General features: G+C 41.5%; 1 protein-coding gene across 4 annotated transcripts in view; it reads left to right on the forward strand.

The window, feature by feature from the left end:
* The window catches only part of CARMIL1 (capping protein regulator and myosin 1 linker 1), a 326,380-nt gene that overhangs the window by 139,676 nt on the left and 173,302 nt on the right, over window positions 1–13,402 (forward strand). For 3 of the 4 annotated variants that reach the window (XM_014788706.2, XM_004432061.3, XM_087438109.1), the window contains one exon: window positions 2,618–2,739. The exons of the other annotated variant lie outside the window; for it this stretch is intronic. In XM_014788706.2, the coding sequence (XP_014644192.1) occupies window positions 2,618–2,739 (122 nt within the window). The remainder of the gene's footprint in view (window positions 1–2,617; window positions 2,740–13,402) is intronic. 4 annotated transcript variants of the gene reach the window in all.

Below are 13,402 nucleotides of genomic sequence, written 5' to 3' on the forward strand. Positions count from 1 at the left end.
TACTCGTACCCAAACTGTGAACTGAATAGATGTGCTAGATGTGAAGAAAGTAGAAGTACCCTGTAGTGAAAAATATAATTACCCATGGTGGGAAGTTTGGGGGCGGGATGTAGAAGACAGACGCAATGGCTGCATCCCAAAGTATCTGACTTTTTATGAAACATGCATATGCACAGACGTGAGCCTATGAAGCATCTGAGTTTAACTGCACAAAGCAGCTTTAGTCTTACTTAAGACACCTCACTGAGATATCCTGGAGTTGATCAGTAAACACCTCCAAGTACAATAATGCTTGCTGCCATTTTGGGGGGAAATATCTCTTGGACCAGCTTCTAGAAGACCAGTACAGTCTTTGCCTAGAGAATTTCAAAGCCTGCGCCATTAATTTCTTGAGGAACATGCTGAAAATTAGGATTAAAAATATATTTTTTATATAGGGAGCCAACTAACTGGCACAGAGGTGGTACATATTAAACACTTAACAGAGTTCTCTAGGGATGCTTATGGAAAAGTAACATTTTAATAAGGACTCATATCATTTAAATCTTTTTATTTGGTCTCATCATTTTGACAAATAAATTGCATCACTTTTCCTTTCAACATAAACACTTTGAAAGACAGATTATTATTAATATATATTAATATATATATAAAATTTAGCTAATTTTAAGACAACCTAAAGCAAATCTAAAAACTGCTTTGTTAATCCAATTGGTTAGTTGCACATTAAATGTAGTGTTCCCCTGCCAAATTTTTGTACAAATTAAGTACAACAGGAAATAAATGTATGAGGATATTTTAATGGTTGTCTTTTTTTTTTTCCGTGATTGAAGTTGATTTTTTAAATTTGAAATGACCTATTGTCCCTTTTGTGATCTGCCCTTTTCTCCAGGTTGATTTATATTTATTTATAGGACTAGCTATATGACCTCAGGGCCGACATTGTTGGTATAAATTTTGGATATCTCCAGCAGTTAATTATAGGAATGAGTCTTTGCCTAGCACTGGACATTTATTACCCTATTCCCTTCATATAATCCTTTCCAAGTATCACTTAGAAAAGTTGAAACTTTTATAAGCATTTGATTTTTCTTTAGTTACCAGGCAAAAGGTTTTAACATTTCATTAAACATTTCATAAAGTGTTTTGTTTTTATTTTATTTTATTTTTGTGAGGAAGATCGGTCCTGAGCTAACATCTGCCAATCCTCCTCTTTTTTTGCTGAGGAAGACTGGCCCTGGGCTAACATCCATGCCCATCTTCCTCCACTTTATATGGGACGCCTCCACAGCATGGCTTGACAAGTGGTGGGTCAGTGTACGCCCGGGATCCGAACTGGCGAACCCCGGGGCCAGCGCAGCGGAGTGCGTGCACCTAACTGCTTGCGCTACCGGGCCGGCCCCAGTGTTTTGTTTTTAAAACGTATTTTTTTAAAAAAGGTAACTATCAGATCGCCCTCAGATATTCATTGAAGGACGTTTCTTTGTTTTTTTTTTATTTTTTTTTTTATTTTATTTTTTGAGGAAGATTGGCCCTGTGCTAGCATCTGTTGCCAATCTTCCTCTTTTTCTGTTTTCTTCCCCAAGCCTCAGTACATAGTTGTGTATCTTAGTTGTTGAGTTGTAGCTCTTCTATATGGGACGCGGCCTCAGCATGGCTTGATGAGCAGTGAGTAGGTCTGCACCCAGGATCTGAACCCGTGAACCCTGGGCCACCGCCAGAGCGGATCGTGCAAACCTAACCTCTGCACCACAGGGCCGGGCCCTGAAGGAGGTTTCTTACTTAGACTGGGTAGTAGGGATATGACAGACCTCATCAGACTACATCTCAAGACAAAATCTTGGTAAAAGGAGAAGTCATATGCGAATGTGCAAATTCGGTCTCCGTCACATGCGGGTTCTGTTTAAATCTGCAGTTTGGCCCTTAAAAACACTTGCTTCAGTTTCTAAGACTCAAACAGTTCTTTGAGTCTTAAACTAAGAATGTTATTTTAAGGAAGTACTTAAAAAGCTGGTATTGGGGCTGGCCTGGTGGTATTGTGGTTAAGTTTGTGCATTACACTTTGGTGGCCTGGGGTTTGCTAGTCTGGATCCTGGGTGCCAGCCTACTCACCGCTCATCAAGCCATGCTGAGGTGGTGTCCCACATAAAAGAACTTAGAAAGACCTACAACTAGGATATACAACTATGTACTGGGGCTTTGGGGAGAGAAAAGAAAAAGAGGAAGACTGGCAACAGATGTTAGCTCAGGGCCAGTCTTTTTTTTTTTTTTCTTTTTAAGATTTTTTAATTTATTCCCCCCAAAGCCCCAGTGGATAGTTGTATGTCGTAGCTGCACATCCTTCTAGCTGCTGCATGCGGGACTCGGCCCCAGGATGAACGGAGAAGCGGCGCCTCGATGTGCACCCGGGATCCGAACCCGGGCCACCAGCATCGCAGCGTGCGCACTTAACCACCAAGCCACAGGGCCGGCCCCAGGGCCAGTCTTTCTCAAAAAAAAAAAAAAGTTGGTATCGTATTAAGACATATCAGTGTGAGTACATAGTTTACATTATTTAGAATTAAAAATTCAAGGAATTGGACTTGTTATTAAGCAGTGTCCAACTGGGTTCTTGCAGATGGTTGTAGAAACTGAGAAGTGCACCATCTCCATGAAGATGGCGTCGTCCGAGGACGTGAGTGACGTGCTGGCTCACATCGGCACCTGCCTGCGGAAGATATTTCCTGGCCTCTCTCCAGTGTGAGTTCTTCTGGGGAAGGGTGAGGAGAGCAGAGCACTTGTTCTTCCTCGAAATGGCCAAGGAGAACGAGGCTTCCTCTTGCCCTTTCACTTCCTCTCTCGTACTTCCTTCTTCTCTTAAACATTAAATACCAAAACCCTAACTCAAAACTTTGTATTGTGTGTCTGAGGTTTTCTATGTCTTCTTCTTTTATTCTTTATTTTATTCTTTACTTTAAAGAACTTGAGTGATGAAGGGATTTGGCATTCCTTTCACCTCTACTCATAAGACTAAAACAGAAACCTTTTTAATGTAACTTGAGATTTACCCTACTGTGATTTTTACTCACAACTATTAGCAGAATGGCATGCGCTGAATGCTTTGTATAAAGGCATCAGGTATAGTATTAATGAAAAGTGAGAGTGCTTCATTTTCCTTGTTTTTTTTCTGTTCAGTAAGAAAAAACTTAAATTGGGGCCAGCCTGGTGGCACAAGTGGTTAAGTGTGCACACTCTGCTGCGGCGGCCTGGGGTTCGCAGGTTCGGATCCCGGGAGTGCACCAACGCACTGCTTGTCAAGCCTTGCTGTGGTGGCGTCCCATATAAAGTGGAGGAAGATGGGCATGGATGTTAGCCCAGGGCCAATCTCCTCGGCAAAAAGAGGAGGATTGGCATCGGATGTTAGCTCAGGGCTGATCTTCCTCAGCAAAAAAAGAGGAGGATTGGCAGATGTTAGCCCAGGGCTGATCTTCCTCACAAAAAAATAAATAAATAAAATAAATGAAAATAAAAAATTAAAAAAAAAAAAAAGGAAAAGAAGAAACTTAAAAAACACCTAAATGTAAAAATTAGCCTCTTTCATTTTCCTCTTAGTTTTCTGAAATACATATTAGAGATATTAGTAAATTTTGTCTGTACATGCCCTTATATTTTTTTGTTAAGCATTTTTCATCAGGATTGATTATGTGCTTGGGTAACAGTTTGTACTTAGGGAGTGTGTGGGTTGTTGGAAAGGGGGAAAGCCAGAGAGATGCTTACGTCAGAAAGCTCCCTAAAATACTAGTTCATAGTCAGAATACCTTCCTGATGGAAGGAGATGATGCACGGATTGTAGAAAATCCCTCTCCCGTTGCTCTCCCTGCAGGCTGAGAAGGCTGTGAAGCCTCACATAGACGTGTCTAAGGTGGTTAGCTGTGTGCCTTGCTTGGTGGGGGCAGAAGGGGAATTTTGGGGACTGCTGCCCATCATAGAACATGTCCCTACAGTGCTCTGCCTGTAGATCAAGAGGCAAAGCAGCAGAAACACCTAGTCTCCGTGTCTTTCAAACCTTTTGGGTGACTGAAAGAGGCTCAGTGGGGATAGGAGCTTCCTTTCAATCTCTTTGGCTCTCGGAGACCTGCTTGGTTCTTTTGACCCTGGGTTGTTCTCTCTTTTCTCCACCTCACGTACCAGAATGGAGGGGCTGGCCCTGTGCTCTCTGTTGTTCACCTAGTGCCTCGTCTTTTCTGAAGCTTAAGTCTCCTTGCGCTCCTCTGAGTAACTGGTGGGAGCCAAGTGTCCTCTGGCCTCATTCCAGTGGAGTGGAGTGGGCGAGCTGGGGCTGCCCTCTGACTCCTGCCTGGCTAGAATTTCCAGGTATGAGGTATCTTAAAGGCAAGCTCTTCCTGGTCTCCAGTCACATACACGCTTGTGTGTGTGGAGGAGAGGCACGGGCTGGCAGCGAGTGGTAGGATGAGGTGAGGAGTGAATCAGGAGTGGCGGTGGGGAAATACTCAGAACGAAAACGTTCTGAGGAATGGTTTTCTCATCATCCTTAAAGCCACCAGAGAGCTGTCTGGGGTAATCATGAGTTAGCAATAACTACAACCCATTTTCCATAAACTACATTTAGTAATGTGACTTTGTACATGTTTCCTTATAATGTCCTTCCCTTCATTCAGAATTAACACTGATGAAATAAGTATTAAGCACAGCTTTATTTAGCAAGAGCTTATAAGACACTCAGAGCAATATTTAGAATCTCTATTTTCTTTAAAATGCAGTTTTATTTGTTTAATATTCTAGGAATTTTGAGGGAATTACCAATTTTACTTTTGGTTTGGATTCTTTCCATTTTTTCTTCCCAGAGAAAATTGTATAGAAAAAGTGTTTTCGCTATTATCTTCCATTTAACTTCTTGTTAAAATGTTCAGGCAACAAATAGTAAACAATAAGTATTTAATAATCAGCTCTGTTTCCAGACAGGTAGTTACTACATATATGTTGGTTTCCAAATCCATGACCTCCACTTTACCCTGATCTTCATTTCTATGTCCTGGCTACTTATTGGCTAGCTCCACAAGGATGTCCGTAAGCACCTCATACTTTGTCCTAAACTGAACTTACTTTTTCCCCTAAAACCTGCCCACATTGGATATTCTATCTCGCTTAGTAGATTCATCACTTAACATAGTCTCTCAAGTTAGAAGCTGAGGTGCTTTGATCTCTTGTTCCTTATTCGCGTATCTTGTTGCCAAGCTTTTTTTTTTTTTTGTGAAGAAGATCAGCCCTGAGCTAACATCCGATGCCAATCCTCCTCTTTTTTTTTGCTGAGGAAGATTGGCCCTGGGCTAACATCCATGCCCATCTTCCTCTACTTTATATGGGATGCTGCCACAGCATGGCTTGACAAGCAATGAGTCAGTGCGCGCCCAGGATCCGAACCCGCGAACCCTGGGCTGCCGAAGCAGAGCGCGTGCACTTACCCGCTGCGCCACTGGGCTGGCCCCTCATTCTGTCTTAATGTCTCTTGGTCTAGCCTTTTCTCTATCTTCTCATTTCCACTGCCTTAGCTTAGACCGGCTCACTTTCCCAGTCCAACATCTTTCTAGCTCGCCTCTCTGTCTCCAGTTCTTCCCCTTGCAATGCATCTTCCATACTGTCACCTGAGTTATCTTTCTGTAATCCAAATAGCATCATTCCTTGCATAAGTTCTCTAATGGCTATCCTTCCTGATAAAATCTAAATTGTGTAGCCTGGCATAGAAGACCAGTGCCATCTTGTCCCATAATCTATAATCTAGCCTATTCTTGAACACAATCAGCCATTTTTTATTTTCAGTGCTTTTTTTTTTGCTGAAGAAGATTTGCCCTCAGCTAACATCTGCTGCCAGTCTTCCTCTTTTTGTATGTAAGCCACTGCCACAGCATGACAGACGAGTCGCGTAGGTCCACGCCCGGGAACCAAACCCAGGCCACCGGGGCTGGCCCTTCAGTGCTTTTATATAGGCTCCTAATCCTGAGAAACTCCCACTCCAAAAGACATAGCCCAGATGTGTAAAGAGTTTCTCTATTCATGTTTCCTTAGAACTTGGTGATCACATCCTATACTAACACGTATCACGTTGTGTTATAATTGTTTTTTTTTATACATTCAGTGAGTATTGAGTTTCTGCTATATGCTAGACGGAGTGCTAAATATTGGGGTCCAACAGTGAACGTGGTCCCTGCCCACATGGAACTTACATTGGGAATAAATAAATGAAGTAACTGTAGATTTGAATAAATGCTTACAACTGATCTTCCATACAGGACTAATATAAAGAATAAACTTCTGTCTGCAGAAGCCTCCCTGTGGCCATGATACTTTGAACAGACCTAGTGGAAGAGAAGGAGCCTAAAGGAGGCAAAGAACATTTTCTTCTCAGGCCTTCGGTCATGCTATTTCATCTGCTTAGCAAGGGCTTGGTGCCTTTGAGGAACTGAAAGATAGCCAGTATAGCTGGAGTATATGAAGAAAGGAGAATGAAGATGGGAGGGGATGAGAAATAGCGTAAGATGAGGCTGGAAACATAGGCACTGGTTAGTTTATGTAGAACCTCATGGTAAGGAGTTTGGAATTTAGTAGCATTTCAGTAGGAAGCCACTGTAAGGTTGCAAGTAGGAATGTGACATGATTTCTTATATATTTTATGGAAATTATTTTTGCTGGTAGTGAGAGAATAGATAGATCAGGAAGGGGCAAGAGTAGACAGAAAGCTAATTTGGTCACTTGTAGTAATCTAGGTAGGAGGTGGCTGTGGATGGGAGTAAGGTAATGATGTTACAGAGAAAGATGAGAGAGATGGTAGATATAAGATTTATTTTGGATACAGGACTTGCTGATGGATTAGGTCGGTGATGGCAGGGAGGAAAGGGATGAATCAAGGATGGCTCCTAGATTTCTGGTTTGATAACTTAGTGATGAATGCTACTTTTCAGTGAGATGAAGGGAGCCTAGGGTAGGTGTAGGGACAAGTTTTTTTTGGGGGGGGGACTCGCCAACTATTCTGTTTTAAATTTCTGCATGCTAAATTTGAGATGTAGGACATTTAGGTGGGGATAAGGGACAGGCAGTTAGATAGGTGACATTGTAGCTTGGAGGAAAGGTCCGGGTCTGGAGATGTAGCAAACGTTAGAGTCATTAGTGTAAAGATGGTCTTGAATGCATGACTGTTGATGAGATCATCTAGAGAGATATGTGGACCTAGAAGAGAAGGTGTCTTGGGAATGAGCCCAACGTTTAGTGGTCAAGTGAAAGAGGAAGAGCCACAAGGGGAGCTGGGTGAGGATTCAAGTGGAAACCCAGAGCCTGGGAGGATTTTCTGAAGGAAAGAGTGGGTGATTGCAGAAGATACTGGACATTGAACAAGCTGAGGACAGAGGGGTGTCGAGTGGATTGGTACTGTGAAGGGCACAGTTCTAGTGTTCTGCTAGGGAGAGGCAGACTGCCATGGCTGTGGGATGAACTCAGAAGAGAGAAAGTGGAGGTGGCATATGTGGAAAACTTCTTAGCGAAATTTAGCTATGAAGGAAAACTGATAAATGGTATGTAGCTAACAGGTATGAGGAATTACGGGGGATTTATTTGTATTCAGAATGGGAGATATTAAAGCATATGGCTCTAATGAGAGGAATGATCTAGTAGAGAGAGATTGTTGCTGGAGGCAGCAATAATAAATCAGCAATATTCTTGAGAAGGTAAGAGGGATGCAGAGCACAAGACATATCTATTCTTCCTTCTAGCCTGGGAGCTGCTTGAGCAAAGGGTGTGTTTTTATTAATCTTAAATCCCTAGTCCTTGGCACACTCGGGTTTTGGATGAGCACATAAATTTCATGCTTACTCTGTGCCTACTACATTGTTGGGTGATATGACCTGTGAACATACAGAAGTTAGAGGACAGTGGCTCTGCCTTCAAGCCACAGTATGCTTGAAATGAGGTGACAGGAAACAGATGAGATAGTAGGTGTTCTGGTGTAATTGGGAGGTGAATGAGAGCAGGCTGGCTGTGCAGAGGAGACCTGCTTGAAAGGGATGGAGAGGATTTAGAGGAGAGGGTAGAGAATGGAAAGGCAGTTCAAATGAAGATACCAATGTGGAATAAAGTACAGATTATAATTTAGAAAGACTTGCCAGAGAGTTTAAATAACTTAAATGTATTTGACTTTTATTTCGCTTTCCTACCCAACACACAGTTAGCTTGTCAAAATAAACTCTTAATATTTTGTGACTTGCATGTTCTGCCTTTATTCTTGAAGTTCCTTAGATTGCGTTACATGATTTTGGCAGGGGAAATGTATAATTACGTTGGTGTTGATTATTGTGACTAGAGAGAGTGAAGAAGTGGGTAACTGTATCCTTTCTTCTACATTCCTGGTATGCCTTAAGTCAAAGCTGTCAGTGAGGGAAATAGTTCCTTTACATAAATAATATAGAACATGCAAAGTAAAATATGTCCCCAGTAACGTCATATGTTCCACTCATAATAAGTTGGAGAATGTGAAACTATATTTGGACTTTCCAAGCTGTGAGTCATTTGTCCCATCAAATATATTACCTGATCCCATCTCGGGGACCTTGGGTCCCCAGCCCTCATCTCCTTCCTTGCTCAGGGCACTTCTAGTAGAGACTGGTCAACAGGAAAATGTCTGGTGAGCAGATATCAAGAACCAGGAGAATTGGGAGGAAAAACACAGCTGGGACAGCTCTCTGTTCAGATAATCAGTTCTTGAATAATCTAAGTTTGGCTGTATATAAATGAAACAATACCTGCAAAGATCTGAATTGGTTTTACCCAAATATAATTTTGAAAATAACATCCATGATTAAAATCAAATATATAAAAATAGTATATAAATATCTATAAAATACAATCAGTCTTCTTGACTATAATCAAGAGAATACAAGTAGAAAAAAAATGAAAAATGTTAATTGAAATTAATATTCGCACTAGTATCTTCTTTTCACCTCCCCTCTACACATATATGTAAGGATGTTTATCTCTTCCTCTCTCCTTCCTTTACAAAATTCTTTTTTTCCCCCTCATTAAATAAGGAAAGTTTATTTCAAAATATAGAGAAAATTTAAAGATTAAAGAAGAAAATTTAGGTTTAAAAATCAAATCACTGTTAGCATTGTTTTGTGAACATTCTCATCTTTGCTGTGCGATATTGACTATCATTGGAGGCCTCACCTGAGACAATGGTAGTGGGGAGAATCTAGGGAAATATTTATGGTCTAAGTTTGTTGAATCTGTTTTCACAGAGGTGTCTGTAATGGCAGTTCTCTTCAGGAAGCTGTTTTGTGTTACGGCCTTCAGCTTTTCTAGTATCAAGAACCTTGGCCATTCTCCAAAACCAAGCTAGATTTTCTTACATTAAATTAAGTCATTAAGACAAGTTAGAATTAATGTGGAAAATGTTCACTCAAGAAATTCCCCAGACACACGTAGATGAGTAACATGTTTCCTGCCATCTAAGAATTTATAGTCTAAAGGTAGTGTAAGAAAGTTCCACAAATAATACGATGAAGAGAGTGAAACACTCAGATTTCAGAGAAGGGAAAGTAACATTTAACTCAGATATCAAGAAAATAATGTTGGATTTGTGTTCGCTTTTCTCTTTTTTCGAGAGGAGGGCTTTTGTTGAGGGTGGGCCTGGGGAGGGTTCTGTGGGGGAAGTCAATGGCTAGAAGTGGAGGGGAGGGCAGGGCAGGTGCAGTGTGCCTTCAGGGGACAGCAGCAGCCGAAGGTACTTGGAATTGGGAGCCTGCAGATATCACTGTGATGTCAAGGTGAGGTCCACCTAGAGAGGCCCTGAACAGAAGCCTCAAGGATAGGCACTGGGCAGCTAGTGAAGGCTTTTGACCTTTAGAATAAAATGACAGGTACATTTAAAGGAGAATCAGTCTTGCAGCTCTGCTTTATGAACTTGAGTGAGAGAGCCTCAAGGTGGAACTAGAAGGTGTCAGATTGTCTGGATGCTTTAGGGGGTGAGACTGCAGGCAAGTTAACTCACCTCTGAATGCCTCAAGGAATTGTGATATTAATGCAGTTTTGTGAGGATTAAATTAACCCTTGTAAACTTTTTAAATAGTGCTCCAGAAATTTTCGCTGCATAAGCTGTGGTAGTCAGTTACTCAGAGGCATCGGAATGAAAGCCTACACTGTCAGAAAGGAAATTGGTGACACTTGTAGAGAATTTCTTTGATGTTTATGAGTTTTTTTATTATATGTTTATACGTAAGTTGATTGCATTTCTGTAATTTGATTTTTTTTTGTTAAATGTGGATAATAACATCCTTTTTAGGTGACAGAATAGTAACCTAACGTGACTTTTCTTATGCTTTCAGCATACTTGATTATTCTTTCATATGTGACACATTTAAAAGTTGGCTGAGTATTAGCATTGGTATGTTAGGATGATAGTTCTTTACTATTATAATAAAAATAGTATTGCAAATCTCTTTATGAAGTCAAAAGCTGATGGAAGTCTGAAAAGGTGAGGTTATTGTGAAGAGAAGTGGCAAAATAGGAGTTTGTTTATTTATTTATTTGTTTGTTTATTTATTTTGTGAGGAAGACTGGCCCTGGGCTAACATCCATCCACTTTATATGGGACGCCGCCACAGCATGGCCTGACAAGTGGTGCCTCGGTGTGCGCCTGGGATCCGAACCCCGGCCGCCAGCGGTGGAGGGCGTGCACTTAACCGCCACGCCATGGGGCCGGCCCCAAAATAGGAGTTTATATGTCAACAAAAGAAAGGTGCTTTGCAGGCTCTGGTAGTCCCATCACTTTTCTAAAACAATAGGTTGGATTTCCTTGTGTGGCTTACATCAGTAAAACATGTACTATTCTGGGAATAGTTGCCGTGTTGCATGGGATGAGCATTGGAATTGAATTTTAAATAAATCAGCTACCTTAAGTGGATTAAAAGACTTTACAGATTTTTTTCGTGTCAACAATTTAAGCATGAGATTTGCATAGAGACTTGGTGTACTCCATCATCTAGTTCACTGTTCCTTGCCACATATAACTATTTTCTGAGCCTTGTGTAAATTAAATGCACACAATGTAAATGTAGTTCATTCAGCTGTATAGTGCTGCCTGCAGTTCAGTGTCGGGCCCTGCATATCTGTTTTCTGGGATTTAGGTTTACCTGTTATGGCACTTATTTTGACAGCAAATCCTTTGTCTGTTTGTCTTTGTGACACTCTCTCTCTCTCTCTCTGGGTATCAGTACGTGAGCAGGGGCCCTGTGATGCAGACACAGATGGGTTCTTTGCTGTTATTTAGCTTCAGGCAGAAAACAACTTGTGTGGGGTGGATTTTCCTTTCACTCTTTGTTTCTGTGCATAATGTTAGAATACTTAAGAAACTGTTGCTGCCTTCTGGAAATTCAATTCTTATAACTTTATCTCTTATGTAAATAAATGTACTTGTTTCGTGAGACTCCTTTAGTTCCTGAAATCTAATTTTTTTTTAGTTCCTTAAAAAAGAAAGATGAGAACTGTTACAGAAGTGGAGCTACTTGGAAAAGCTCAGACTGACACCTTTGAAGAGTGTTTTGAAGGTTAGGGAAGATGCCAGGTGTGGCCTCCTCACGGCAGGGCCCTGATCATGCAGACATCTTCCCTGGCTGCTGCTTCCCTCCCTCTCCAGTTGATTTCCCCTCACCCCTGAGTGTGAATGTCCAGTGTTGTTTTTGGAGTAAAACTGAGGCTCTGGTTTCTGAATCTGCCTTGAAGATTAGTTTATTTTTCCCTCTAATCCTAGACTGCCACCTTCCTATTCTTAATCCTGCCAGCTTCCTGCCAAAGCTTTTTGCCTTATTTTCTTCCCGCTTTTGACTAGCTTGATTTCATCCTGTGTGTCATCGAAACAGTGTGCCCTGCAGTTCTGCTGAAATGAAGCAAGAATTTTAGAAGAGAAATGTGATCTCAGATGAAGTCAGACATAAGTCCAGCTTGATGTGTCCAAGGCTTACTTAATTTAGCTGTGTAAATGCTTGCATCTGCCTCGGATGGCTCTGCGATTTCTTTGTATAATATCTGGCTTCACTGTCTTGTAGCCAGAAAATAATGCCACGAAAATGCCAGAATGCGGGGCTGGCCCAGTGGTGTAGCAGTTAAGTTTTCGCGTTCTGCTTCGGCAGCTTCGGGTTTGCCGGTTCGGATACTGGGCGCGGACCTACTCACCACTCATCAAGCCACGATGAGGCGGCATCCCATGTAGAAGAGCTACAACTCTGCAACTATGATATACAACTATGTACCGGAGCTTTGGGGAGAAAAAAGAAAAAAGAGGAATATTGGCGACAGATGTTAGCGCAGGGCCAATCTTCCTCAAAAAATAAATAAATAAAAATAAAATGCCAGAATGATAGTACTGAACCAAGATGAACCATTCCAGATTGTCAGATTCTGTATCCCTTTCATTACAAATATCTTTTTAAAGCCACAGTTACCCCAAAATTAAGGACTTTTAGAATAAATGAGAGTTAGTCATAGCTGTTTTCAGATAAAATAGAGAAAAATCATGTTGCACTCGGAGATCTCATGCATTTACACAAGAATTTGAAGGAATTAATGACATTTGACATCAATTGGTTATACCTGATTATGCTTCAATCATAAAAATTGCAAACAAGTAGGAATATTTTCAATGCTAGCAGAATATTTGTTTTTAAATGCTTTGGTATGTATTTGAGGTTGTCTCTCGGAGTAGAACAAGCCAACCGGGCAATTTATCAGGCTCTAGCACATTTCATCTGGAATCTATCCCATCAGGAAACAGAAATAACTGGGAACATTTTCTTTTGGTACTCAACATGGTGTTTGGAATTCCTAATGATGACTGAGAGCATTATACATAGCCAAAGTGCTTTTAAATCATTAAGGAAAGATTAAAATATGTTCAATATGATTTAGTATATGTATTTCACCACTTTGCACCCAGGTCTCGTCGTGGTCTTGGGTGATTGTGACCTGCCAACACCCTTACTCATAACCCATAACCTCTCACCTCTACCCCACTTTACCCTTCATGGCCACACCCTAGATCCTGTCAGCTCCTGGAACAGCTTCTTCTGTGTTGAAATCACAATTTAGTCATCCCTCTCTGACCTCGCCTCTAGTCCTTTCACCCTCTCTCCCTGGGAAGTACCAGTACCTGGACTTTTTCAGGGCCTCCAGGCCGTGGATTCCTTGGCTTTTCCCCTCCTTCCTCCCCTTCCTGCCTTCCCTTCCTTCCCTGACTGCCCAGCCCTCAGTGTCCATCACTTCAGCTGGGCCCTGTCAGTGTCCTCAACTCCTGTCCTCACTGTTTTTCTGGCTCGCCTGCCTGGAATACCTGCAACCCTGCAGCAAGCCACCTGCCCCTTTCTCC

The sequence above is a fragment of the Ceratotherium simum genome, chromosome 13 (assembly GCF_057802395.1).
Source record: "Ceratotherium simum simum isolate JZ-2026a chromosome 13, ASM5780239v1, whole genome shotgun sequence".
NCBI classification, from domain to species: domain Eukaryota; kingdom Metazoa; phylum Chordata; class Mammalia; order Perissodactyla; family Rhinocerotidae; genus Ceratotherium; species Ceratotherium simum.